The 24,287-nt window shown below is 41.1% G+C and overlaps 2 protein-coding genes across 2 annotated transcripts in view; both read right to left on the bottom strand.

Annotated features, from left to right (window-relative positions):
- Positions 1–1,076: 1,076 nt before the first annotated feature.
- LOC106914045 (uncharacterized) overlaps positions 1,077–24,287 on the bottom strand; it is a 127,243-nt gene continuing 104,032 nt past the window's right edge. Inside the window, exons 37-46 of the mRNA XM_088013097.1 lie at positions 15,403–15,477; positions 14,178–14,309; positions 13,704–13,847; positions 7,565–8,945; positions 7,285–7,444; positions 6,729–6,803; positions 6,318–6,401; positions 6,080–6,186; positions 4,993–5,069; positions 1,077–3,283 (exon numbers count right to left, since the gene is read on the bottom strand). Coding sequence (XP_087869223.1) covers positions 3,264–3,283; positions 4,993–5,069; positions 6,080–6,186; positions 6,318–6,401; positions 6,729–6,803; positions 7,285–7,444; positions 7,565–8,945; positions 13,704–13,847; positions 14,178–14,309; positions 15,403–15,477 — 2,255 coding nt within the window. The 3' untranslated portion in view covers positions 1,077–3,263. The remainder of the gene's footprint in view (positions 3,284–4,992; positions 5,070–6,079; positions 6,187–6,317; positions 6,402–6,728; positions 6,804–7,284; positions 7,445–7,564; positions 8,946–13,703; positions 13,848–14,177; positions 14,310–15,402; positions 15,478–24,287) is intronic.
- On the bottom strand, positions 15,913–23,621 carry LOC148155311 (ankyrin-3-like; the record flags this gene model as incomplete). The annotated part of the gene is made up of 1 exon (XM_088013238.1): positions 15,913–23,621. A coding segment is annotated over one exon (7,266 nt), but the record flags the coding sequence as incomplete, so codon positions are not given.

The raw sequence follows: 24,287 nt of genomic DNA on the forward strand, positions 1-24,287 counted from the left end.
CTTTTAAGTTTTATGCAGTTCTGTTATTTTTCCCCCCACAGATCATTTGACAATTCTTTTACTTTCCCCGTGACTCAGAAACTCAACACATCAATGCAGCACTGCATGGAAGATGCAAGGGTCTATTGAGGGTCCAGAAACTCACTGGGTTTCTTTTCTAAACTGGTTGCAAGCAAACAGATCATAGGTCAGGATGGTTGCTTTTAAGCCCTCTTTGGGCAAAATGGCCAGGGTATGTAAACTTTTGGTCAAAGTTTACATGAGGCAAACTTTTGAGAAGTTTTCCGTTCTTATTATGATTTAGGCAGAGTAAATACAGTTGATTGAAAATGAACGGCTTCACCTAATCTCTAACCATGAGTGAAAAATGGCCAAAAAAAACAAAAAAAATCAACATAAACTTATGAGCCCAACTGTATGTGCAAGCCAAGGGAATGTCCAGCCATCATGCCATTTAAGGAAGGAAGGAGAGATTAATATCTTTTGGTGGAAAATGTGTATGCAGTAAGAAAATTTCCTTATTTACAGACGAAGGACTGGAAGGTCACTCAGCGAAGAAGAGGCCATTAGTCTTAAAGCAACAAAAAAAAAAAAAAAAAAAAAAAAAACTTTCAGACATGCTATGTATTTAGCCATAGTGAAAGTTATATTTCTAAGACTAAGAAGGGAGTAAAAACACAAACCCAAGTGAAAAAGTATGGAGGCGACAGGATTATGATGTTGGTTTTGTTGTTCTTGTTTGCCAGAGGGACTGGTTCAGTTTCCAAAATATGTGGCCTCATGAGGAAGGAACATTATGTGACGACATTGTAGCAATGTCACTAAACATAAGTGAGAAAGCAAAAGCATGGGTTTGCCAAATGGAAGATTAGTCCAGATTAGTTACAAAATGGCTTAATGACAATGTGTTGTGGAGAGGTTATCACAAAGCCAAAGAGAATATGTGGGTGGAACTGAAAAGCAAGGCAGCCTACAAACCTGACTCATCTACACTACATAAAAAAAAAGGTGTGAAAGTGTGTTATTGCATATCAAACCATTTATGGACACAAAAAAAGAGAGGAGAAACAGCCATATTGCGAAATCTTTGCATTTTTATTTATTTAATATTTTTTTTGGTAATTTTTAGGTTGAATTTTTTTTTAAAGATGTCTGAAACATTTGTGGTGGCATCATTTGCTGCTATAGCCTCTAAAAGACCTTGAATAACCAAAGTGCTAGAATAGTTAACATTTTCAATGGCTTCACTCTGTTAGTAAGAATTGTACATCAAAAAGTCTGCTCAGGTGAAAACACTTATCAAACAAAATTGACAAAAAAAATTGATTTTCGAACCATATCAAAGGATCCTCTGTACCCCGATTGACATAGCAGTAGAAGGGGATGCCATTTTACACCATACCTGCCTTCTTCTAAAAACACCCACCCTCCAAAAAAGGAAAATAAACAGGTCACATTGTATTTGTTTTTTTTTTTATCCATGTCCACAGCATAGACATCAGCATACTGAGGCTTCGCATCAGTAGAACACCACACTTTAGAACTACATGGGTATCTAATGAAAACCAATACAAAGATGGCTCCTAATATAAAATAAAATCCTCTCAGTGAGCTAGTGAGAACATTTCTATTTCACACTGCATATACAGTCTCTCAAGTCTAAAGAGATCACACAGTTTCAGAGTTAAACACAATTTATTTTTATGCTTAAATTATTGTTTGGATCCATCCAGTGTTTTGTCATACATTATGCTATGTAGAGCTACAATCAAACAAATCCTTTATGTGTCCTTAATGTGTTTTAAACCAAGGAGATATTTCACCTCCCACCCCCTCATGATTATATGTCCAAAAAAAAATTAAAAAAAATTAAAAAAATGCCCCAATGCTTCTTCTTTAACACCACACCAGCTGTTAGAAAACCAAATCGACACTCAGCTAAAATGATTACAGTCTAACAGTGTATAGGGACTCCAACACCTTATCGCCAATACACACAGAACGAGTTGAATATTACAGCGAACCAGCCTACAAGCATTTACATTCAGGCCACCTTGTCCTCTAAAGCGGAAGCCGGCCCTCTCTCGGTTTTTCAACACAGACAGACAAGACATCACATCCTCAACAAGCTATATATGTGTTTGTTTGCTTTTTTCATCCCAACCCCCAGCATTAAAAACACGTCAATGGCATCCTTTGCCAGTCCGAAATATAAAACTGGTGACAAGTTTCAGGGCTTTAGGTGTACAGAGATAAAGGGTTTTGTCACTTAAATACAGTGTTTGCAAACTTGTAAAAATTGTACCTAAAATAAGGTGAACAGCATGCATGAAAATATGAGTTACTCTGAAAGGCTGCTTCTTTTTTTTTTTTTTTGCAGGATTAGATCAGTTCCCAGGTTGGGAACAGAAAGTTTCTGGAAATTCCCCCACCCCCTTCTCCCTATTAAAATCAAACCAGCTTTTTTTGTGTGTGTACAAACATTAAACCTGCTCTAATAATTAAATATACAAGAACTTGTGAAGTTACAGTCAGATCTTTGAAAGTGGAACTGCTTCTGTAGATTATGAAAGCACTTGAAAAGATCCATCTCCTCAGTGCACTCTTATTACTAACTCGCCCTTTATTTCAGAAGTATACACATAGTCATTTTCTATACAGAAAAAAAGCTCTTTTGTTAGTTTAAGTTTTAAAAAGGAGCAAAAACAAACAAACAAAAAAAACAACATCCCCAAAGAATTTACATCCTGACAGTAATGACTCAAGAAGAAACTATAAGGCGAGTGTTGTAGTCGGGTCAGAAGTGTTTTGTAGGTTATTTTTGTGGTACCATGTCTGCTTTATCCTTTCCTTGAGCATTTGTGCCATCTTTGGTCACAGTTGTGTCTTTGCAGTCTTTTTATTATTATTATTATTATTATTATTTCCACAGCAAATGATGCTCCTCGAGAAGGTTCTCGCACCACCAGTGGATTCACGGCACAGACTGTTTCACGCAAAACAGGAAGCAGAATCACTGTCTACTGGTCCACTGCAGTCCTCCCCCCCCCAAAAAAAAAGAGAGAGAAAGGAACCTCCTGGTCCTCGTGGTGACCAAAAGTGAGTTTTTCATGCTCATGCGTAAATCTGAGAAGGTGTGGCTCCTCTTACGGGATAAACATCATTTGTTTGATGCAGAAATTTTGCAGACTGGACCTTTATTTTAATCCCTCACAATGGATAGAGCTCCCAAAATGGTTTGAGCGCTTGATCCCAGGTAACATCTAACGTAGTTCCTGTAAGCCTGCAAGACAAAATATTTTGTGAAATGTTACAGCTGATGTGACCATCTCAAATATACAAATTCCATTGCAAAATTCAGTATAGTTTGTTTTTGTATTGAGACAAAGTGTGGAAAAAGATCAACTTCAGCAAGGCACTGCATGGTATTTAATTGGAAGGTGAATGGAGAGGTTCTGCTGCACACTTGACATAATTATGAAAGGGTAAATCTCGACACGTAGTCGCTACCATGACCCTTGTTACTATAGAAACTCTCTTTCTGATTTCACAGCAGCGCCGTTCTGTTTTGAAGCGACGTGTCCACAGATGGAATGATTCCCAGCAAACATAAGGGTGAGCAGCAGCTGGGATTAACAGTCTGGCCGGTGGGATAACAAACTCTTTTCGGATGCTACGAGGCTGTTCTGAGTCAGGGATTTGGTGGACAAAAACAGGCATGCAGGGGTATCAGCAACACGATGCAATGCTGAGGTGTGTGCTATCAATAAGCCCTGTTTTCTTTGTAACTGGCTCCTATTCACGCTCACTTAGCGGGGCAGAAAAGTGGCCAGGGGATAAGCAGGCTCAGACCAGTCAGCCTTTTACAGAGAAACAGACCAAGTACTGTATGTGATTAAATTAGCTTTCTTTCTTTTTCCAATCTCCCAAGGGCTGCTTAAAGTGATAAATTACATATTCATGTTCGATGTGCAAAATTGTTTATTTTTCTATGCGCCTTTAGATGGATCCAATTTTCTGTAGAGTGGTACGAGCCAAACAAAAGAGTTTAAAGGAAGATGGATGGAGCTGAATGCAGGGACACACATCTGAATCAAATGGTGAAGTTTCCTCCTCATTCCCTTGAATAATGTGTTTTTGAAATGTAAAAGCCACATTACAGTGGCTCTGGGTGACTACAGTTACAGTATAGGATGTTCAGCATACCTTAGAAAGGCTAGTTAAAGTCCAGACTTAAAACGAACTGAGAATCGCTGGCAAGAAATGAAAAGTGGAGATCACAGATTTTCTCCTACCGACAAAAACGTCAGTTTCCGGGCTGATAGATGATAGAGACGTACCCCAAAAGACTTGCAGCTGCAACTATTTTACTAAAATAAAAGACTCAAGGGAGTGTAGCATTTTCCTTCCACTTCACAATTATGCACTACTTTATGTTTTTCTAGCCCCCAAAAAATCCTAGTTAAATGTGTTGAAATTTGCGGTTGTGAAGTGACTAAAGCTTACAAGGCACTGTAAGCGAATAACTTCATCTAAAAATAAAGTTTAGATCACTTTTTGTAATTGAACAGCTCAGCTGGTCTGCTCTGTATGTGGCTGATTGCCAAGCAGCTTCATTGGGATGGAAACTGACTACACAAATCTGCTGTCTGACAAGGAGCTGCTAAAGCCTCAACTTCTGCTAAAGAAAATAAAAGTCAATTAAATAGACATCTGATGTTATTCACGACACGCATCCTAACCAGTGATAACAATATTAATGCAAAGTTAGTCTATTTTAGTGCCATCATAAACCGTGATATCCAATTTGGACTAAAAACAAAGCTTGTGGTTCCTGTTACTACATGCCAACCTACTTGCAGTAAAATATGAAAGGGAAAAGGATTACATAATAGAGATATAAGTTGGATATATAACAGATGAGATTATATAAATTTGTAAAAAAAAAAAAAAAAAAAAAACCTTTTATTGGTAGACTGTATTTTAATGTACCTGCTAAACCAAACCCATCCCTACGAGAGGTGCTTTTTGTCCCCTGATCGTCTGCATTTCCTCGCTCCATCCCCCGGCTGAAAAACACAAACACACAGAAATCTCCTTAATTAAAACGTCTCCGTCCCTTTAACAGCATGCGACCTCAACATCAATGTGAAACCTCGAACTAGATAGAAAAACACCAGACACCACAGCACACGAAGGCCTCAACCTAAAGGGTTTGGTTTCATGGTGCTTTCATCCAAAGCAAAGGGTTAGTTATAGCTGCGCTACAGAAAATAAACAATTATGACCAACAGCACACCAGCTACGTACCTGAAAGGAAAAAAGAACAGATTATGAGCAGGGTTAGAAACAACAAAGTCACAGCACTCATATCGTTATTAACTGGTTAGGCTAGAAGAAAACGGCAAAAACACACACAGTGAGGAGCAAAGGGGTTCGCATTCTCTGTTGTATTCACATATAGCATGCAAGGCTGCATATCACATAAAAGCATTTTATCCCCGTGAGATGAAATAATGAGGACAGTAATATTAATGCAATTAACAATAATGACCCTGCAGAACTGAAGAAGAACCTGATAACCTGATTCTTGTTTACCTTAAAGCTGCACACAAACAGACTTGAGCACCTTTTTCTTTTTTAGAAATGCTTTTTATTTACTTGTAATTGCAACAAGTTTGGGAGAAAAAAAAAATTTAAAACAATTTTTAATTCTTAGATATTTTCACACACAACTTTTGTGACTTTTTTTTGTCACAATTTCAGGAAGCCACTGCCATATATGGATGATAATGTCAATTTTGTACACCATCTTTAAACCTGTGATTCTACATGGCTGTTACCAGAAAAAAGAAAAATAGACCTTACTAACAAAAAGATGTTGTAAGCCATTTAAAGTCAATTAAATGTGTGCCTTATAGTTGTGTTAAAAGCTGTTTGTGCTCAGTGCAGCTTTAAGCCAAGCTTTTAATCAGCAGTTAGATCCCCCCCAGATTATGACCTCAGAAATCCATACACCCAGGTAGATTAACCCTTCAGGAAAAATAATTAAAGGGTTATCTTTGTGCCAACCTCTGACCCATAATCCTGCTGAGTGGGACTGTGGTGAAGGTCACTGTGCCACCTGTCACCGCCTTGGTTTTCTGGAGTGGGAGTTGAGACTCGCCGAATTACCTTCCTGATCACCTGCTCAAGGCAGAAAGGCAATGGGATAAATAATCTGCTGTTTCCTGTTTCCTTCTAAAAAGAAAAACAGTACGCACTCTCTCCTGATTTAGAGAGATAAACGATACGTCCGAATGAACGTTGTACATTACTTTTCTACTGATGAGGTTACCATCGTGGTCCATGTAGTGCTCCTCTGTCACAGACTCGCCCGGGATGTTTTTCGCTTCTTCTCCCTGTAAGTGTTTGCGGTTAGCAAATCATTCTACTTCAATTCCTGCTACAAAAAGAAGTGAAATAATCCATCACCAACACCACGCTAGAAGAAAACCTCAGAAAACGAGAATGCCCCGAGTTAGTCCTCAGTCAAAAACTGGCGTTAATACAACCGATGACGCATGTGCTCTAATGTTTCTGCTTTAAAAACACAGACACACAAACAGGGAGGAAAACCTATCGGGATAGAGACCAAAGCTACAGAGCGCACACCAGAATGAGGCGGGGAACTATAAAGTAAACCAAACCAAAGCCCGCCGAGCCTGGACTCCAGGCTTTCAGGGTACCTTTATAATGAGACGCCGCCTGTAGATTCTGGTGGTTACAGTCTGTTCTTCCTCTGAACCAGAATCTACACTAACCTGATGTGGAGGAATGGGTTAAAAGATTACAAAACACATACACAAATTTGTCATTTGAAACATTTTGTAGATTTCCTCACTGAACTCTTACTGGGTTCTGTATTGAACAAGAAAACCGAGTATATAGGAGCATCTCAAATTATGAATCATTTCAGTAATTCTCAAACTCATAAATAGTGCCATTACACCCAGGTGGTATATTTCAAGTATTTATTTCTGTTTATTTTCCAGCCATCCGTCACATATTATCTAATGGACATCTGACAAGTCGGGCATTTGTGTAGCCCATAACAATCCTGTACTATAACATCTATGGATGAAAATCACATTTTGCTGGTTTTATGTTGCATTTTATTTATTTTAGAAACCTAATTTTCATTAGCTGTAAGCCACAACCAACTTCCATCAGGTGAAGAAAATTTTTTTCATTGCAATCCTTTTGCACGATTCCCAAAACAAATATTATTTATTGTAACATCACCTGAACTTTTTTCTCCGACACTGGCGTCCCGTCTTTTCTGCTGTTAGATGAGTCTGATGAGGCGTCCTGAGGTGAGTGTTTCGAGTTATCACCGTTAGGTCTGGACCTCCCTGATTCAGCTCTAGATGAGGAGGTGATGGACTCACTAGAGTTTTCCTGACTGTCGGGTAAAAAAAATAAAAACAACAAATTTTCATTTAAAAAAGTCAGTGGGTGTTTTTTTTTTTCTTTCCCTTTTAAGTCGTACTTAAGGTGCCATTCTGTTGTGTTACACTTGTACCTTTCCTGCTTGTCGAGCAAGTCTGAGCTGACACTGCGGCCCGGAGTCGGTGGCTCAACATTCACACTGGATGAGTCGCTGTGCCATCCTGAAAGTGAATATATGTTTTTTTCTGCGTGTTCAACTTCTTCAAGTCTCTCCTGATTCCTGGATTGAGTCACCTTTTCGTCCTCCTCCTTCTCCTCTGAGCCTTCTTTATTCACCTCCTCCAACAGAGATCCTAATGCCTCCTCTGAAATTTCTCTGCCTCTCTCCTCCTCTTCTTTCTCTTTGGATCCAGACTCATAGAGCTCCAGTTGCTCAAGCGCTTCAACCCAAGCTTGAGGGGAAAGGTCAGACAAAGTCTGGCGTTCTGTTGCCCCTTCTAATGTGTCACAGATGTCTTGTCCATCTTTAGACTGCAGTTCTGACTCAGGATCTTCCACTTTTCCCTTCACTTGGACTCTTTCCCCAACATCCAGCGATTGACCAACAGCCTCTTTGACTACTTTATCTGCTAGACTAACATGCTGCACTAATACATTGTGTTCATCTTCAGCCTTCTCCTCCTCACGTGCTGCTGTTCTACTCCCATCTCGAACGTCATTGCGTTGCTCATTGACATTATCTTTATCCTGCTCTACGGACCTCTTCGGTTCCAGCAAAATGATCCCTTCTTCTACCAGCTGAGACCAGTCTTTTGCAACCATCTCACACTTTCTTTCCACATTTTTAATCAATTCCTGTTCTACCAACTTCTCTACTAATCCGTTCCTCTCTACCAACTGCGCCGAAACAATCTCAACCACTTTCTCAATTTCTTCTTTCACTTCCACTTGACCGCCTATCTGACCTATATCCTCTTGTGCCCCATCTGAGGTGTTTCCCAACCGCGTACCTATACATGATCTATCAGGGGATGACGGGGTTATCGATGACATGGATGACAGCGAAGGAGAAGAGGTAGAGAACGCCATGTCGATGTCCAATTCGCACATTGTTGGAAAGGACTGGGATCTGGGCTTGAGGGTGGGCTCCATTTCTTGAAAAGGTCTGTCCTCCTCTTCACTCAAAAGAAGCTGGTCGTTCAAAGCAATGTGGGGCTTTCTGACCTTAGGAGGAAGTGGGTCAGGAAGATCAAAGGTTGGGGCAGGCAGGGCAAGCTCACAGGGCCTGGGGGGACTCTTAGGAGGGCTGTCTGGTTCTTTACTACAAGGATCAATAACTGGACTCCAATCCGCGAACTGAGGCTGATTGCAAGAGTTGTCTGGTTCGGGGTAATGGAGATGCTGATGCTGGGCAAGGGAAGGGTTGGGGGTGACAGGGAGTTCAGGCTCCAGGAAGTGGGGGCTGGGCTGCAGAGCGGCAGGGGACTGCAGCTCGGCTAGAATGCTCTGATAATCTGTAGGCGACAGGATGACAAATGTACAGACACCGACAGAAGCATGCCACAACAGAACACGACACAAGCACACACAGACAAAAACACAAAACCCAATCCAAAAACCATGTGACATGGACAATGACATAGAGACTCTAGTGCAAAGCAAGAATCCAACCAAACACTAGCTGAGATGTAATATGGTATAAAATCACAGAATGGCAAATCAATGTAAAAAAAAAAAAATACATTCAGTAATAAAAGTGTAAAAGTTATCAATTAAAGCATCACGAATGTTATTTTATAAACTGTTTCTTGCAAAGTATGTGTGTGTAAAGTATTTACTCCATTGGTTCTCAAACTTTTCATAACAAGTACCACCTCATTAAATACCAAGTTGTTTTAAGTACCATCAACAGGATTGACAATTTAAAACGGTGTCATAACAGGACTTTGATCAGCCTTTTTTTGTCTTAGACAAACTGGCACAATGGGACTGTCCAAATAGTTAAGGGATGCGGTTCAATAATGCATATTTGTATAGTTAATCGTGAATCTCTGCACATGCATCTTTAATTATAGATAGTTAGAACTTTGAACTTCCAGGTTTGAATTTGGAAAAATGCACAGAGGTCCCTAAAAATTTCAATTTCCAGAGGAAAGTCTGACATTTTTCACCCAGCCACATTCCAATGTCCAATGTCTGAATAGAATATGACAGCTATTCATAATAGTGATAGCTGCAGTAGAAAAACAAAACGGTTTTTTTTTTATTTTTTTTTTTTACTTTTGATGGTATTTCTGTTTCTTCCTTATGATAACATGTTTCAACAGTGACTGAAGCAACAAAATGCAGAGAAATACGTCAGGCTAAGTGTTAGCCTGGTCACTTCACTTACGTATTACCAAACCCTATTTGTCTTCTAACTTATTTGCCAAGAGATCAGTGTTTGAAAGAACATAATGCAGAGAAATGCATGCTTATTAGCACATATTTCAAAGAGCTGTTAGCAAGGTCACTTAGCATTTAAATTAGGAAACCCCTACTGATATGCAACATGATATGCTAAGTGATCAGGTTACTAATCAGCAGAATTCACTGGATTCTAAACTAGGAACAGAAATATTGTTAATTGGGAATCAGTGCCTTTCCCAGAGCCAAGTTGCAATGATAGAGGTAAAAATAACGCAGCATACGTATTGAACAGGCACTTGTTCTCGGTTCCCTCCGTTGCTTACGTTAGCATGTTCATTTTCACCCTGCAAAAATTGGAACGATCACTTTGTTCTGGAAAATCTGATGTTCTGAGTTCCCAGTAAATAAAACAAAGAAAAAAAAAAAACAACAGTGCCTCTTACGTCATTATTCTCTCTGGGAATGTCAAGCCTCACTAAGAGGTTTTGTATCTCATATAGCTGCCGCACATGTAGAATGTAGTGAAACATGGATGCACTTATTTATTACCACTTCTGATGGTTTAACAAGGTGCCGTGAAATATCAATGAGTAAACTGAACACATATGATAGAGTGCAAAGGATTGGTGTCAGATTATATTACTGATGATAATTACCAAAAAAAATAAATAAAACTAAATTCCACGTGATAGAGCACTTTGGAAACAACAGAAACTGACAAAAGTGCTGAACAAGTCAACAAAGCAATCCAGCATTGAAATGAGAAGTCACAACCAGAATGCTCTTAACTCAGGTGTAACGTCATTCCCTGCTCCGACATTTAAGACAAATCTAATTCTGCAAAGTTAATATCAGAATTTGTAATAAGCATCGATGAAAGCAGGTCATTTCTCACAAGTGATTCTTGTGCTAGAGTTTGAGAACCATGGATTTGCTCAATAGAAGCAGAAAAAAAATATTTCTATCCTAGAAAATTATCACAAATACAGAGTGGTACAGTCTCTGATTTTCAGACTGTTACAGTTTCAGAGAGATAAGATGATAAAGCTGCACCCTGAGGTTACATGAATCATAGCGTGGGTAGTGGTAAGTGTAAGATCACATTATTTGCCAGGGTGTTGTGTTACATGCTCACATGACACAGATGACAGATGAGAGATGTGAGGAAGGAAGGGTTGGACAGAGGGAAAGGGGGATCAAACCAGAGCGAGCTAAATAAAAAGTTCCATCTTAGAAGGATCTGAGCGGGTTCGAGCGGGTGGCGGGTTGACTGAGGTCATGCATTTGCACTGGCAAACAGGACAAGGAGAGGGGGAGCGCAAAGGAGGAGAAGAAGGGGCAGGGCTGGGGCAACGGGACCCGGCGGGGGAAATCGGAGGAAGGGTACATACGGAGAGAGGGGAGGCAGGCCGGGACGAGGAGTACGGTTGGGCAACTAATGACTCTTTGCTTGCAGAGTCACTGGGAGAGGGTGCTAGGGTGGTAATGGGCTGAGATAGGTCATGAGAAGAAAATATGGAGGTAAGGGTTGTAGGACTGGGGTCTGGTTTTAAGGAAGATGTGGTCTGAGAGGACAAGTCAGAAGACAATTCGGATAACGTGAGGGAGGCTGTGTTTGCTTGTAAAGCGACAGGGCAGGATGTGTTAGATGTGGAGGAGGCTGGGACCGATGTGGGAGAAGTTGGGAGGGATAAGACTGAAAAGCCTGATGGGGAGAAAGGTGCAGGGGACGTAGGTAAAGGTGAGGTGATCAGGGGGATTGGAGAGGAAACTTGGGGGAAGAAGGAAAATTCGCATGGATAAGAAGAGGGCCACTGAGGAACGGGACGCAAGGAATGAGAGTGGGGGCAGTTAGACTGTGGTAGCTCCAACGGTGTAGGAGGCGCCAAGTCTTTGAGCGAAATGGACGACTCATAACTCGGAGATCGGCGTGGTGATAAGGGACGGAAGGTAGCTGCCGCAGAAGGTGTGAGGGGAGTGGGTGGAGGAGTTGGCGTCGGTGTAGGGAAATACGGACTCGGTGTCTGCAGGATGTAAGCCGTTTCAGTGCCTCTAGGAGTTAAGGGTATAATGACACACACTACGAAGAAATAAAATAGCAGAGGACATACAGGGCAAAACAAAAGGGGAATTGAAGAAAGAGGGGGTGGGAAGAACAAAGTGCTGTGAAATAATGATTATGCAACAGAAAAGATGCATGATGTTGTATTCAGGAGCAAGCACATGTGGATGACTCTTAAATAGTTAAGAGCAGTTTTGTGCCGTTATCAGCGACTCGTAGTACTGCGGGGAGGTGAAGGGAATGCAGGAGGAGGCAGTCTGGTTTCAAGGAGGAAGAATTTCTCTCATCTATCCAAAGAAGGCTCAGAGGAACTGGAGGATGACTAGGAGAAACAAACTAAAAACTGTGCCTTGTAGTAGTATTCACACCCTTTAAACTTTTTCACATGTTGCGAACACAAACCTCCACACGTTTTCTTTGATTTGCCAAATAAATGTTGTTCCTAGTTGTGAAGTGAAAGGCCAGCAATACATGGTTTTCAACACTTTTCGCAAATTAAAGTGTTGGCTAAGATTACAGCTGTGAGTATGTTGAAGTTATGTCTTAACCAGCATGCCATGAATAGTTTTTAACCCTTATTCTTCTTAGATAGAGAGCATCTACAAATCTTGCCACCGGTGCTCAATTGTATTTAGGTCTAATCTGCGACTAAGCCATTCTAACACACACATCCATCCGATTGACTTTGGTCAGCACTTCATAATATCTACTAGAAACTGCTCATTTCTAGTTCTGACTGTATGTTTAGGGTTGAGGTTGTGTCAAAAGGTGAAGCTCAGCTCAAGTCTTGAGTCTTTTGCACCTTCGAACCATTTTCTCTGAGGATTGCAATTTATCCATCCTCACATAAACTTTGGCCAGCTTTTTTGTTGTGCGTGCTGAAGAAAAGTATCCACAAGGCAATATGCTGCCACCGACAGTTTTGGTCCCGTTTGACCAGAGCACAGTCTTCCACATGTTTGCTTTTCTTTCAGTATTGGCTTTCTTTTTTGCCACTTTTCTGCATGAACTGGATCTATGGAGTTGATGATCCAGCAGTAGATTCTTTGACATAAGCCATACATCTCTGCAGTTACTCTACGTTACTTCATTTAGGCTCCTGAAGGCAATTGGCTGCACTGAATTTTGTTCAGAAGAGAGTCAAGACTGAATTCAAATGCTCAGCACACTTAAGATTTTTCATTTTAAAAGAATTGCAAATCATGTACATTCCCCTTTCACTTCATAATTAGGCACAATTAGTGTCGATCTATCACAATAAATCCCAATACATATCATTGTGATTGTAATGTGACAAAATGAGAAGTTTAACAGAAATGAATACTTCTACAAGGTACAATAGAGGGAGAAAGGCAGACTCTATAAAGTTAATTTCTACTTGGACAAAAATCAGCAACATCTAAAGCAGTTTAGAGTAAGCATGCATTTGTAAAAGGGTTCTATCGGTAAAAATTATTATTTGGGACAACTGGATTCACCTTGTTGATCCTTATTGAGGTGAACAAGGATATTTTAATTTAAATAAACAAACATCCTAGAATAAGTCAAAGAGTCATTAAAAAGTTTAAATATACATTTTTTAAAGTAAAAGATAATGTCAAGCTTTGTTTATTATACTTATTTCAATGGCATATGTGCTGTGGAATTGCAGAAATCAACAAAGCGTTTGGAAAACAGCAGGACCCAGTTGTCCAAAGTACAAATCTTAGTGTAATAATATCTACTTGAGATATTTGCATTTTGTACAAAGGAAAAGGTAGCAGGGAGAGGTAAGAGGTCAGCTAGTAGAGCTAAGCTTTACCATCAGCCTGATCCCGGAAAACAGCGTTATCATCGGCAAAACATCTCGTGCCTGAAATGTTACCATAGTCGAATATTGGGCCCTCCAGCAAAGTCACAATATCCATCCGATTGACTTTGGTCAGCACTTCAGATAAGGCATCCGCTGTGGAGAAAGAAAAAAGAGAAAAAAAACCACAACTCTTTTTTTAATGACTTAAAAACCATAATATATTCATGAAAAATAAACGTCAGCAAAAGTAAGCCACTTAGTAATTTGTATGTTATCAGTTAAAGTATAATCTGAACACTACATTTCAGAGCAGATACAAAATGAGATAGAAAGGAGAGCAGCAGGGAAATGGATAACAAAAGCTTGTGAGAATATTTCTTTTGAGGGTTACGCTTAAATTCAAGTAATTGTGAAAAAGATAAGTCAGTTTCCAGTCCTGACTGTAGAAGAAAGTAATGTTTTCATGTATAAAAATAGACTTACTTGTGGCATTTTTCCCTTCACGACTGACCCATTTCTTAAGTAGCATGAAGCTCTGTGCTGTCAGAGAGTTAGGGTTCTCAAGTCTGATGTGGTTGATCTCGTCCACTGTGAAGTTCATCTCTCGAGCCAGCTCTGTGATTAGAGAAAGGCTCTGACATTAGTTGTGAAAATAAAATATTTAAAATGGATTAAATATTTGTTTTATATTCATAGGTTTTTTTGTTTTTTGTTTTTTTTGGCTCTTTCACATTTTGCATACCTCCATTTGTCAAAGCAACATAAGAGTACTAACTTCCTGCTAGGCTTCTATTATTTACTAGGTGTGTTTAAGTAGTTTAGACGCTAGAAAAGCCACATTAGTTTTAAAATGAGCACCAAGTAACATGCCTCGAGGTCAACCAATAACTGAGTATATTGTAGACATTGCGATTTAGCTAAAACGTGCATTGAATTAAAATAATGCAGGCGTCTGGCTTCAGAAAACCTGAAGATGGCAGCAAAAAACACAGTTTGCGAAACAAAGGAAAGAGGAATTTCTTTAGGGAAACTAAGCAGAGGAGGTGTGAATGTAACTGACCAAATTAAATTATTATGGAAAAGTTCATTTATTTCAGTGGATAGAAAAGGATAACCTAATATTCTGTAAAGATGCATTACACACAGAGTGATACGTTTTAACTAATAATATATCTTAACATAGCTGACTATGGTTCAAAATGCAGCTTCTCTGAAAATCTGATTGTTACATATGACCAATTAAAAAGTATTTTTAATAAATTTATGTTATGTTATTAACAACAACATCACAGAAAAAAAAAGACTACTGAGTCGACAGTTGTCTAGCAGACAGTCAATAACTGTTTCCACAAAGACGAAAGGCCAGGAGAGGTCAGTGATAAAGAAGCTGGCTGTTCACACACTGCTGTAAACAGGACATAAGCTACAGCTGCGGCATCCCTAATGGGAAGCCACTCCCGGACAATATTAAAAATATCTTACCTGAGCTAAGCATAAAAAAAATGGATTACACTGTTGATAAGAATTTATTTTTTTAATGTAATATTCCAAACTCCCGAAAAACAGAAATTTGAGTTTTCATTAGCTTCATATGTGAATCTGCACAGTAAAAGAGTTTCACTTTTTAAATTAAATTAGTAATATAATTGCACATTAAGTGATTTTCAAATTTGTTTATTTTTTTAAATGTTTACAGCAAGTTTCTCACCTGTCCAGCTGAGCCCCAGGTGATCTGCAACGATAGCCATGCGCAAGTCTGTTCGCTCACAAGGACTTTGGGGACCTGAAGATGATAAAAGAATAACAATACATTACAATAATTCATGTTCTTCCTGAGCTTTCACTAATGTGAGAGAAAAACATGACATAATTTCCTTTTCTGGCCACTTGCATACAAGTCTGTTATTATGAGGTTTCCAAAATTTAGAAAGTTTTAAAAATGTGTTCAAACTACTTGACTAAAGCCAAGTGTTTGCCAAATTTACCAGCCATATTTATCACATCAACACATTCAAGCTCAAGATGGCAAGAAAAAGATATTTTCTACTAGACATTATGACTTAGATGTGTCAATAAGGTAAGTGGTGCTCTGTGACTGTTTGTGGTATGTATGCTCTAAGCAGGCAGTAACTGTCATGACAACTACACAAAAAAATATAATGAAAGGCTTATAGGTCTACAAATCTATAATCTAAAAAATGTGACCATGCATAGACACTTTTTATTTATTTTTTTTTTTTAGTTTTTTGTAAACACTTGTTAGTCTCGACGACAATTGCGTAAGAAGTTCTACAACAAACTACCACAACAAGTCAGTAACCACCCTGCACAGACAAATAGACAGATAGACCAGGGAGTTTGTCAAACATGGGGCTGGTTGTGCCAGTGATCTGACACTTTTACTGGCATGCTTAGCCCCACGGGTTTATGCTTAACAAGGTTGAAAGAGGGGAGGGGAGGACAGAAAAATTTGTAACACTGACAGCACAGTACATTAATGACAAAAAAAAAGGAATTTAAATGACAGCTACTGCTTTGACGAGGATATGTAAACACGCCACAGGCATTCCAGTCAATCCATAAATGATCACAAAAATGTCATGCAACTAAAAGTGAAAAAATTTAAATATATAGATGTATTTTAAACATAGTGTGAAAGTTTTACAAACTAGGCTTGATCTCCGCGATGGGAGGTGTTCGAGACCCTGTGAGTCCCTGACTGCCCTCCTTCCCACCAGTCCGCCTACTCCTCCTGCTCCTCTCACTGCCGGAACCCCTGTCCGTCGTCGCCACCTTTGCCCTTACGGACGCGGCCCCGGCCTCAGCCCTCGAACCTCTACCAGACCTGGATGAGCGGGAGGGCTGGGAAGGCTGGGAGGCGTCCGACAGAGAGGTGCTTCGGGAGGTGCTGTCTTCCTCCGACTGCTCTGTTTGCGTCTTTTTCTCCTCGTCTGACAGGCGGTCCACCAACTTTAGCGTCTCCCCGCTAATGTCTTTAAAGTATTCAATGGTGCGCTTACAAAGTTCACTAGGGTTATCCTGTCTGTTCTGTCTAGATGCTCCCTCACTGGTGACACTGCTGAACTGATACCTGTCCTTCTGTGGTTGCCTTGTGGGCAGTTGTATGGCTGCTCTCCCTGTATTCAGTGTCTTTACTGGGTGTGAGGTAATACGAACTGAGACAGGTAAGCTAGCTGTAGCAGCAGGACTAGTCTTTTTAACGTCTTTGACTGGTATCCTTGACCTAGGCTCTACTTTGGCAATCACTGGCTCTCCTCTTTTCCTGACCTCACCTGCTACTGCTTGTTTGGGTTTCTGCTTCCCAATGGCAGTTCCTTGTGTGTGAAATGACCAGCCTGATGCTTTGACTGGAAGCCTCGACTTGGGCTGCTTTGCCTCACTCTCTTTAACTGTTTCGGTCTTCCGCTCTTGAGCCTGACTGCCGCTGGGCACTTCTACTCTCTCGTTCTTATCTTTACAGCACAGAGTTTCTATCCTGCTAGCTTTCTGTAAGGTGGGCTCAGAGGAGGACTGCAAATTAAACACTAAACTGCCACACTGAATATAGTTGGCCTGGACACTGGAGGATTCCAGGTTATTATTGTTGTTGCAGTTTTCAGATGGGTAATCTTGTTTTTCTTTTCTAAGCTCAGAATGACTGCTAGACTGTTTCTCTGAACACTGACCCTCTATGCTAATGTATTCTGGCACCACCTGACCCTCTGATAACTCAGCTTTGCAGTCTGTGAGATCCCCTGAGTCTTTTTTCACAGTTATAGAGGCAGCTATGCCCATTTTAATAGGAGTTCGTAATTTGGAATCAACCTTAGAGGCTGTGATTGTGCATGAAGAGGCAGTCTCAGCTATGGCTTCACAGGCAGGAATATCAGTAACGGCACAACCTATGTCACTGCCAGGCTGTGCAGGGTTGTATTTCGCTGCAGTTGTTGCTGGTGTTGTTGGTCTAGTGCTGCTGCTGTCTAAGGTATTGTCTACAACTGTCATCTTTCCATCTACTGTGGACCTCTCCCCAGTTTTCGACTGAGAGGAAGGTACCCCAAGGATCTTTCCCCCTCTCCCCTTTTCCCCTGTTATAGGGTCAGAGGAATGCTCACCAATCTGGAAAAACTGAAGCCTCTCTTCAACAAAGTCCCGCTTGCTCATGTCAATAGCACCACTGCGTGTCATCTCAAACATCTTCCCTTCATGGAAAGGGAAGGGGTTAGGCTCACTAGTCGGTGTGCTCTCATCAGTTGGTGTTCGAGCAGGGGTTGTGTCAGGTGTTGTAGCCTGTGATTTTTCTTCAGCCGACAAACTGTAAGGTTTGGGGTCCTCTTCTTTTCCTTTGGACTCAAAAAGCCCTTCATTATCAACCCCTTTTGTTGACCAAGGGTCAAAGTCCAGACCTTTGGTAGCAACCGTTTTAAAGGTTGAATTCAGCTCATCTTGGATTTGGTATCCAAAATAGTTCTCCCCAAAGCTCTTCCTATCCGGGTGTCTTCCTTCAAGGGTATAGTCTTTTTTTTCTCCACTAGCTTTGGTGCCAGATGTGCCACTTTTAGTCTTTCCACTGTCACTTCCTTCCTCACATTTCTCCTCTTCTATCACTTCAAGCTTGGACTGATTAAATGAACGGTCAGTAGCTTTCCCATCATTGGACAAACTTGATGTTTTAGGGTCTTCACTTAGTCCATCATCTTCATCCTGAAGATCATATCCATCTAAAGAGTCAATCTCAGTAGCATCTGTGTCATGGGAGAACTCAGCAGTTGTTGCTATTGAGCAGTCAGTGATGGACTGATCATTTCCATTTTGTTCCAATTCAGCATCCTCTCCCTTTCCACCATTAACCCCAGATTCTTTAGCTCCATTTTTCTCTGACTTTTTGTGTTTTTGACGCTTCTCACCTTCTTCTTTCATTTTGAAGGTGTACTGTTTGACAGGAACGGGATGGAAGACAGACTCGTCATCACTAGAGTCGCTGTTATCAGCCCCTGGGGGAATAGGAGAAGGAGGCTGGACTCGAATGATAGGCTCGGCTAAAAGGTGTCTATCATGCTCTTCTTGCAGATTTACCTCCATCATCTCTGTCTCTGTTTCAGAGGAAGTACATCCAGACCTTTTCTCAGCACTGCACTGCTCGGCCTCTAATGGAGGAGGGGGCGGAAACTCTATATAAGCGACTCTTTTCTCCTTTGACTTCCCTCTTTCTCCTTCCTGCTTTTTACTTTGATTCTCTGGAGAGGCTGGCTTGGGTTTTGCTTTTAAGGGCTCTTTATAGATGAAGGTCTTTCCATCTTCCTCCTCAGACTCCTCTGGAATAGTGCTTGGCATTCTAGTCATAAAACCTATCACAGAGTCTGGTGTTCGGGATGTCAGGCTCAACTCTTCTGAGCTTGGGGTCTCAGGGGTTACAGGGCTTTTCCCAGAGCTGTCCATGAAAGTTACCTGTTCTAAAGTGTCATCTTCTGGACTTCCTTGAGGAGAAGGAGACTGTTTTTGCTTGACACTGTAAACTGCGCCTCTTGTTTCATGCACTGTCCTGCTCTCATGACTCACAATCTTTTTGTATGTCCCCAGCTGCCCTGAACTTGTTTCTTTCTCATACTGCTTTCCTACTTGGATGCTGACATACACTGGCAAGGGTTTAATATCTTTGAAACCCTCAGTCACAACTACAGGAGTTGCTTGATCCAAGTACTGCACTTGATCATCATCATCATCAACGCCATTACAAACTACGTTTGACTGGTTACTCTCTGAGGAGACTGTGGATTTCCCTAAGGATGATCCACGAGTAGACCTATTGGATTCAGAGCTACTGTGTAACCGATTTCTACCTAAAGTAGGGGTATGAGGCCCTGGTCTTTCACTTGGTTCATCTAATTTTAAAGAGGTGGATTTGTGGTTTTCTGAAAAATTAGACGATTTTCTTACAGGAATTTGCGATTCCGAGTTTTTTTTTAGACCATCGTTGGTACTCGGACTTTCTCTGACAACAAACTCTGTATAGATTATTTTCTTTGTTGTTTCTTGTCTTTGGGAATCACTACTGCAATCTTTTGTGGAATCATGAGCTGAATAATTGGAAAGTTTTGGGGACTGAGGTTTACACTGCCCATAGCCCTGTCTCTCCCATGTTTTGAACGACTTATTCTCTTCCTGATCTTTGCCACTGGTCTCATGCTTGGGTGATGACTTATTTGACTCAGTCTCTTTGCATTTTCTTTGGTTTGCTGGACTGTCAGGTGCTTTTTGAGAACTAGAGCCAGAAAACATCTGATACACAGGTAGTCTAGTTTCCTGGAGCTTTCTGATTGGAGGGTTTTGATTTTGACTCCCTGAACTTCCCCTATCTTGCCTCTGAGCTTCTTGTTCAAATTTTAGCCTGACTGCACTAACTTTGGAGGAAGACATTTGAAAAGATTTTGGACTATCACCAGCACTTCCCTGTAGTTTTCCATCTCCTTGCTTTCTCGGGTCATTGTCACTTAACTGGAGCAATACTCTTCTTTCAGGACTGCTGGGTAGACTGGAACATTTTCTATCACTAGGGCCAAATCTGTCTCTTAACCTTTCTCTGTTCCACTCCTCCCCACTACCCCCAGTCCTATACGGTGACCTCTCTGGGCTACTTTGGGTTGAACTGGGCCCAGATCGGGATTCCCTGAAATCTGGTCTGCGAGATTTCTTCTCTGGAGATGACAGCTCATCATTAAGCTGCTCTGTTTTATCCCGAAAAAACTGAGATACCTCGCTAAGCTTCTCCTCTGCTTCTTTAACAGTCCTATCGACTCTGTCCTCGTATTCAGACTGATCTCTCTCCTTAATCTGCGTTTCATCTGGCACACGCATCCAAACAGACTGTTTTGGGCTACCAGGCTCTGAGGAATACTGCAAAAGTGTCAGTTTGTCAAAGTTATCATCAACATTAGCCATTCGTCCTGATTTGTCAAAGACATTTCTTGATGACCTAAATACATACTCTGTCCTTGGCCCAGGTGACCTAGCCTTACTGGGAGTGCTTCTGTCAGGTGAGTGGTATCGAGATCTATCTCTGAGATACTCCTCAGTGTCTGAATGAGACTGATCAAATTTCTCAGACAATAGCATTTTTTCAGCAAAGTTGTATGATTCTCCTCTAAGCTCTGATGAGTCGTCTTCATGAAACTCTACAGATTGCTGGCTAAGTAACTTTAATGTTTTATAGGAGTCATCTGCCACTAGCTGAGCAGAACTAGGACGACTGTCGTCCTCCTGTGACAGAGGTGTGTTCACTCTAGGGGATTCAAGGTACACTGGAAGTGACTCCTCTGTCTCATCGTCGTCTTGTCTACTCCCTGGGTAATAATACATGTCCTTCTCTGCATGGTTTTTTGTTTCTCTGATTATTACTTCTGTTGGTTCTGCTTTACTACCCTTTTCTATGTGAACCTCAATTATTCTTTCAACCTTGGGTTTGGAGTTGATGTCCTCAAGAAATCTTTGTGAAACCTCCTCATTGCCAGACTTGTGTTCAAACAGTCCAGCTAGCTCTCTTGAGGGGTCTTTTCCTGACTGAAAAGCCTTCATGATATCATGCACCGACATAGTTTCCTCACATCTCTCGGACGGTGCTTCTTTGCCAGGTGGTTTGTGGTACACCATCCTAGTGGTGGTTGTGATGTGAGTTTCCTCTTTAACCCTCATTCCCTTCCCCATTGGGTCTTCATCAGGGCTACATTTTACTGAATGGCATTTATTCTGATCTGGAGTTGACAGAGAGGGAGTCTGATGCTTTTTGAAATCTGAGTCAATGTTTCTAACAGAATCTACATCTTCCATTGCAAGCTGTTTGTCGTCCTCTGGCTCGTAGCTTCTGATGACATGCACAACTTCAGTTCTAGTCTCTGTGATTACTGGTGGAACTGGGATATCCTGAAAAGGAGTCTTGGGACCTGTGCCTTCTGCACTTTGAGGAGCTGATGGCGTTCTCTCACTCCTGGTTTCAAACCCACTGTCTGAGAGAGGACTTTTATCCTGCTCGTGGAATATATCATCAGGGGATTCCAGCACAGTGTCTCCACCAAAAAGTGCATCAGTCACTTTACTTAATTCTTTTTCTGATGGGGAAGATCGCATGGTAGTAGGAGGCATTTTGAGCTTATGCTCCTGAACTGCTGTAGTTGGTTTGAGGACTCGTTTCTGCTTCTCCTTACCCTCTGCTTCTCTTTTTCCTTCATCAGCTTTCTGTTTTGTGTCATGCATTTTGGAAAAAGAGCTATTATCATTGGCTAGGTAGTCAACCACTTTGGACAGATTGAAATCTCTGTCAGATATGGGTTTTGATCTTGCTTGAGAAACTACTGTCTCATATCTTGGTGGATAACTCCAGTTGCTTGGTGGCTGTTCAACTTGGACTTTTGAGAAATGTATGTCATCCAATGAACCTCTGGCAGGAGAAATTCTACCGTCCTTTCTGGAATCTTTAGTCAGGATTTCACTTACTTTTACCAAGTCCTGCTTTACTTTCTCCACAATCCGATATGGCTCCTCGTCCTCTATCTTAACCTCTTTAGGCGAATCGGATTGAAACCCTTTGCTGGCTGTAGAGTTTGGTTCTGTCTGCAAAATGGCTGACATTCTAATCAAGTCCTCTTTCATTTCAGCGACGTCCTTCAGAATTTCTTGGCTTGATGATAATGGTGATGCTGTGTTGGATTTGATGCCAGGCGAATACAGGGGTGCTTTGACAGGGGACAGAGTTCTGACAAAGGAGGACTGAACATTCATGTCAGAAGGAATATTTTTTCTTGGTGACAGAAGGACAGCAACTGAGGGGGGTACCTCAGATCTCTTTTTCAACCCGGACTCTGGGACCACATTAATCACAGAGTACACCGGAACAGTCATTGTACTTGAAGTTACAGCAGTGGTGACAGTGGGAGGGGATCTCAGGGAGGGATAGAGGGAACCAGAAGCCGATGACCTAATGGACTGGTACGAGGAGGAGGCAGATGAAGACAAAGACTTGAGGGTGCCGTAGCCTGCAGAGCAAGAATTGAACGTCTTTTCAACCTCATCAAAGGCCGCATTAACACTGGTTGTAGCAGCATTGGTTGTTGCTTGTATTCTTTCCTGCAGGCTGCTGGCGAGATGAGATGTCGGTGATGAAGAGCGGTACTGTGCAGGTGACACAGTTCCGTTAATCAGAGCGGCAGCACTCGGAGAGTTGCTGGATTTATGAGGCGATGAAAGGGAGGAGAACAGGTTTCTTACAGGAGCAGTGGAATCCATTGCAAGGGAGCGCACAGATGTAAGACCAGGGACTGTTTTTATAGGTGAGGAGGACGGAGTTGTACCAGTTGAACTTCCCAAAATAGTTTTATATGGCAGGGGAGAACTGAACATGCTCAGAGAAGATTTGGGAGAGGTTGGTGGGGTCAGGCCCATTGACGTTCTCTCAAGATAAGGGCTTCCTCCTCCAGTCGACGTTATAGGGGTCCTAGAAGTCAATGCTGCTAATCCTTTCATGGACAAAGGGTCTGAAGCACTTTTACCAGGTGAAGCCAGGAGGCTGGGGGCAACCTGGACAGGGTACTGGGATTGGTGGATTACAGTTTTTATCGGAGACGAAATGGATCTGTAGGATCGGATGGGAGAGGCCGTGTCACTAACTGATTTGACAGAGGAGGCAGGTGATCCAGGGATGTTGGTCTTAATGGGAGAGGCAGAGTTGATGGACCAGACAGACTTTAAGGGAGAGGCAGAAGGCGTGTTTGATGACGAGCTGGAGAGGGAGCCAAACCCAGACTTGGCTTGGCCAGGGCCGGTGACAGGAACAGGCGACCACGCCTGATAAGATCTTGTTGAAAAGACAGGTTTGTGAGGGTAGCCAGAAGGCTGTGTTCTCGGCGGGCTTCGATCAGTTGTTTCTTCAACAATAATTTAAATAAATAAATAAAAAATTAAATGAAAAGCAATAAGAAATTTAACACAAAATTAACATAAAATAATGGAACAAAAACAACAAAAACCAGAAAGAGAAATTTGAGTCAGTCAAAAAGGGGATTGAACACACAGCAACAAAGTCAAAATTTTACACAATCAATATGAGAAAAGTTCCTATGCCAAGTAATGATGATTCAATGGAAAACTATACATGATACAGAATGGAGCAGGAATAAGAATGCTTGACATATGATACAGATTACAAGATGAAATGATAAAAATATAAAATTACAATTCTATTGACTTTTCATGTGCTAATCTGCAGTGTGTGCCTCGAAGCAACAGTGTCATTTAGAAGAAAATGTGGATCTTTTCAAATGTTATATATTCAATGCCAGAGGACCCCACAAGTGTATATTACTCACAAAAAGATTTACGTTATTAATTTTCAATTTGTTGAATAAGAAGTTGCACTTTACCAAATGAGACTTGTGTCTATTTTAACTTGCAATAAAATGTCACTTTTGACTTCAAAGTCAGTTTTGAGTTTCACCGACAATTAAGAAGCCATTTATTTTGGTCTTTTTAAAACTTCAGTAAAAAAATGTATATGCTACATTTTTACTCTGCTATATGAGGGGAATCAAATTGGTGTAAAGTGCA

The sequence above is a fragment of the Poecilia mexicana genome, unplaced genomic scaffold (genome assembly GCF_051168715.1).
Source record: "Poecilia mexicana isolate PSO_F unplaced genomic scaffold, ASM5116871v1 scaffold_15, whole genome shotgun sequence".
NCBI lineage: Eukaryota > Metazoa > Chordata > Actinopteri > Cyprinodontiformes > Poeciliidae > Poecilia > Poecilia mexicana.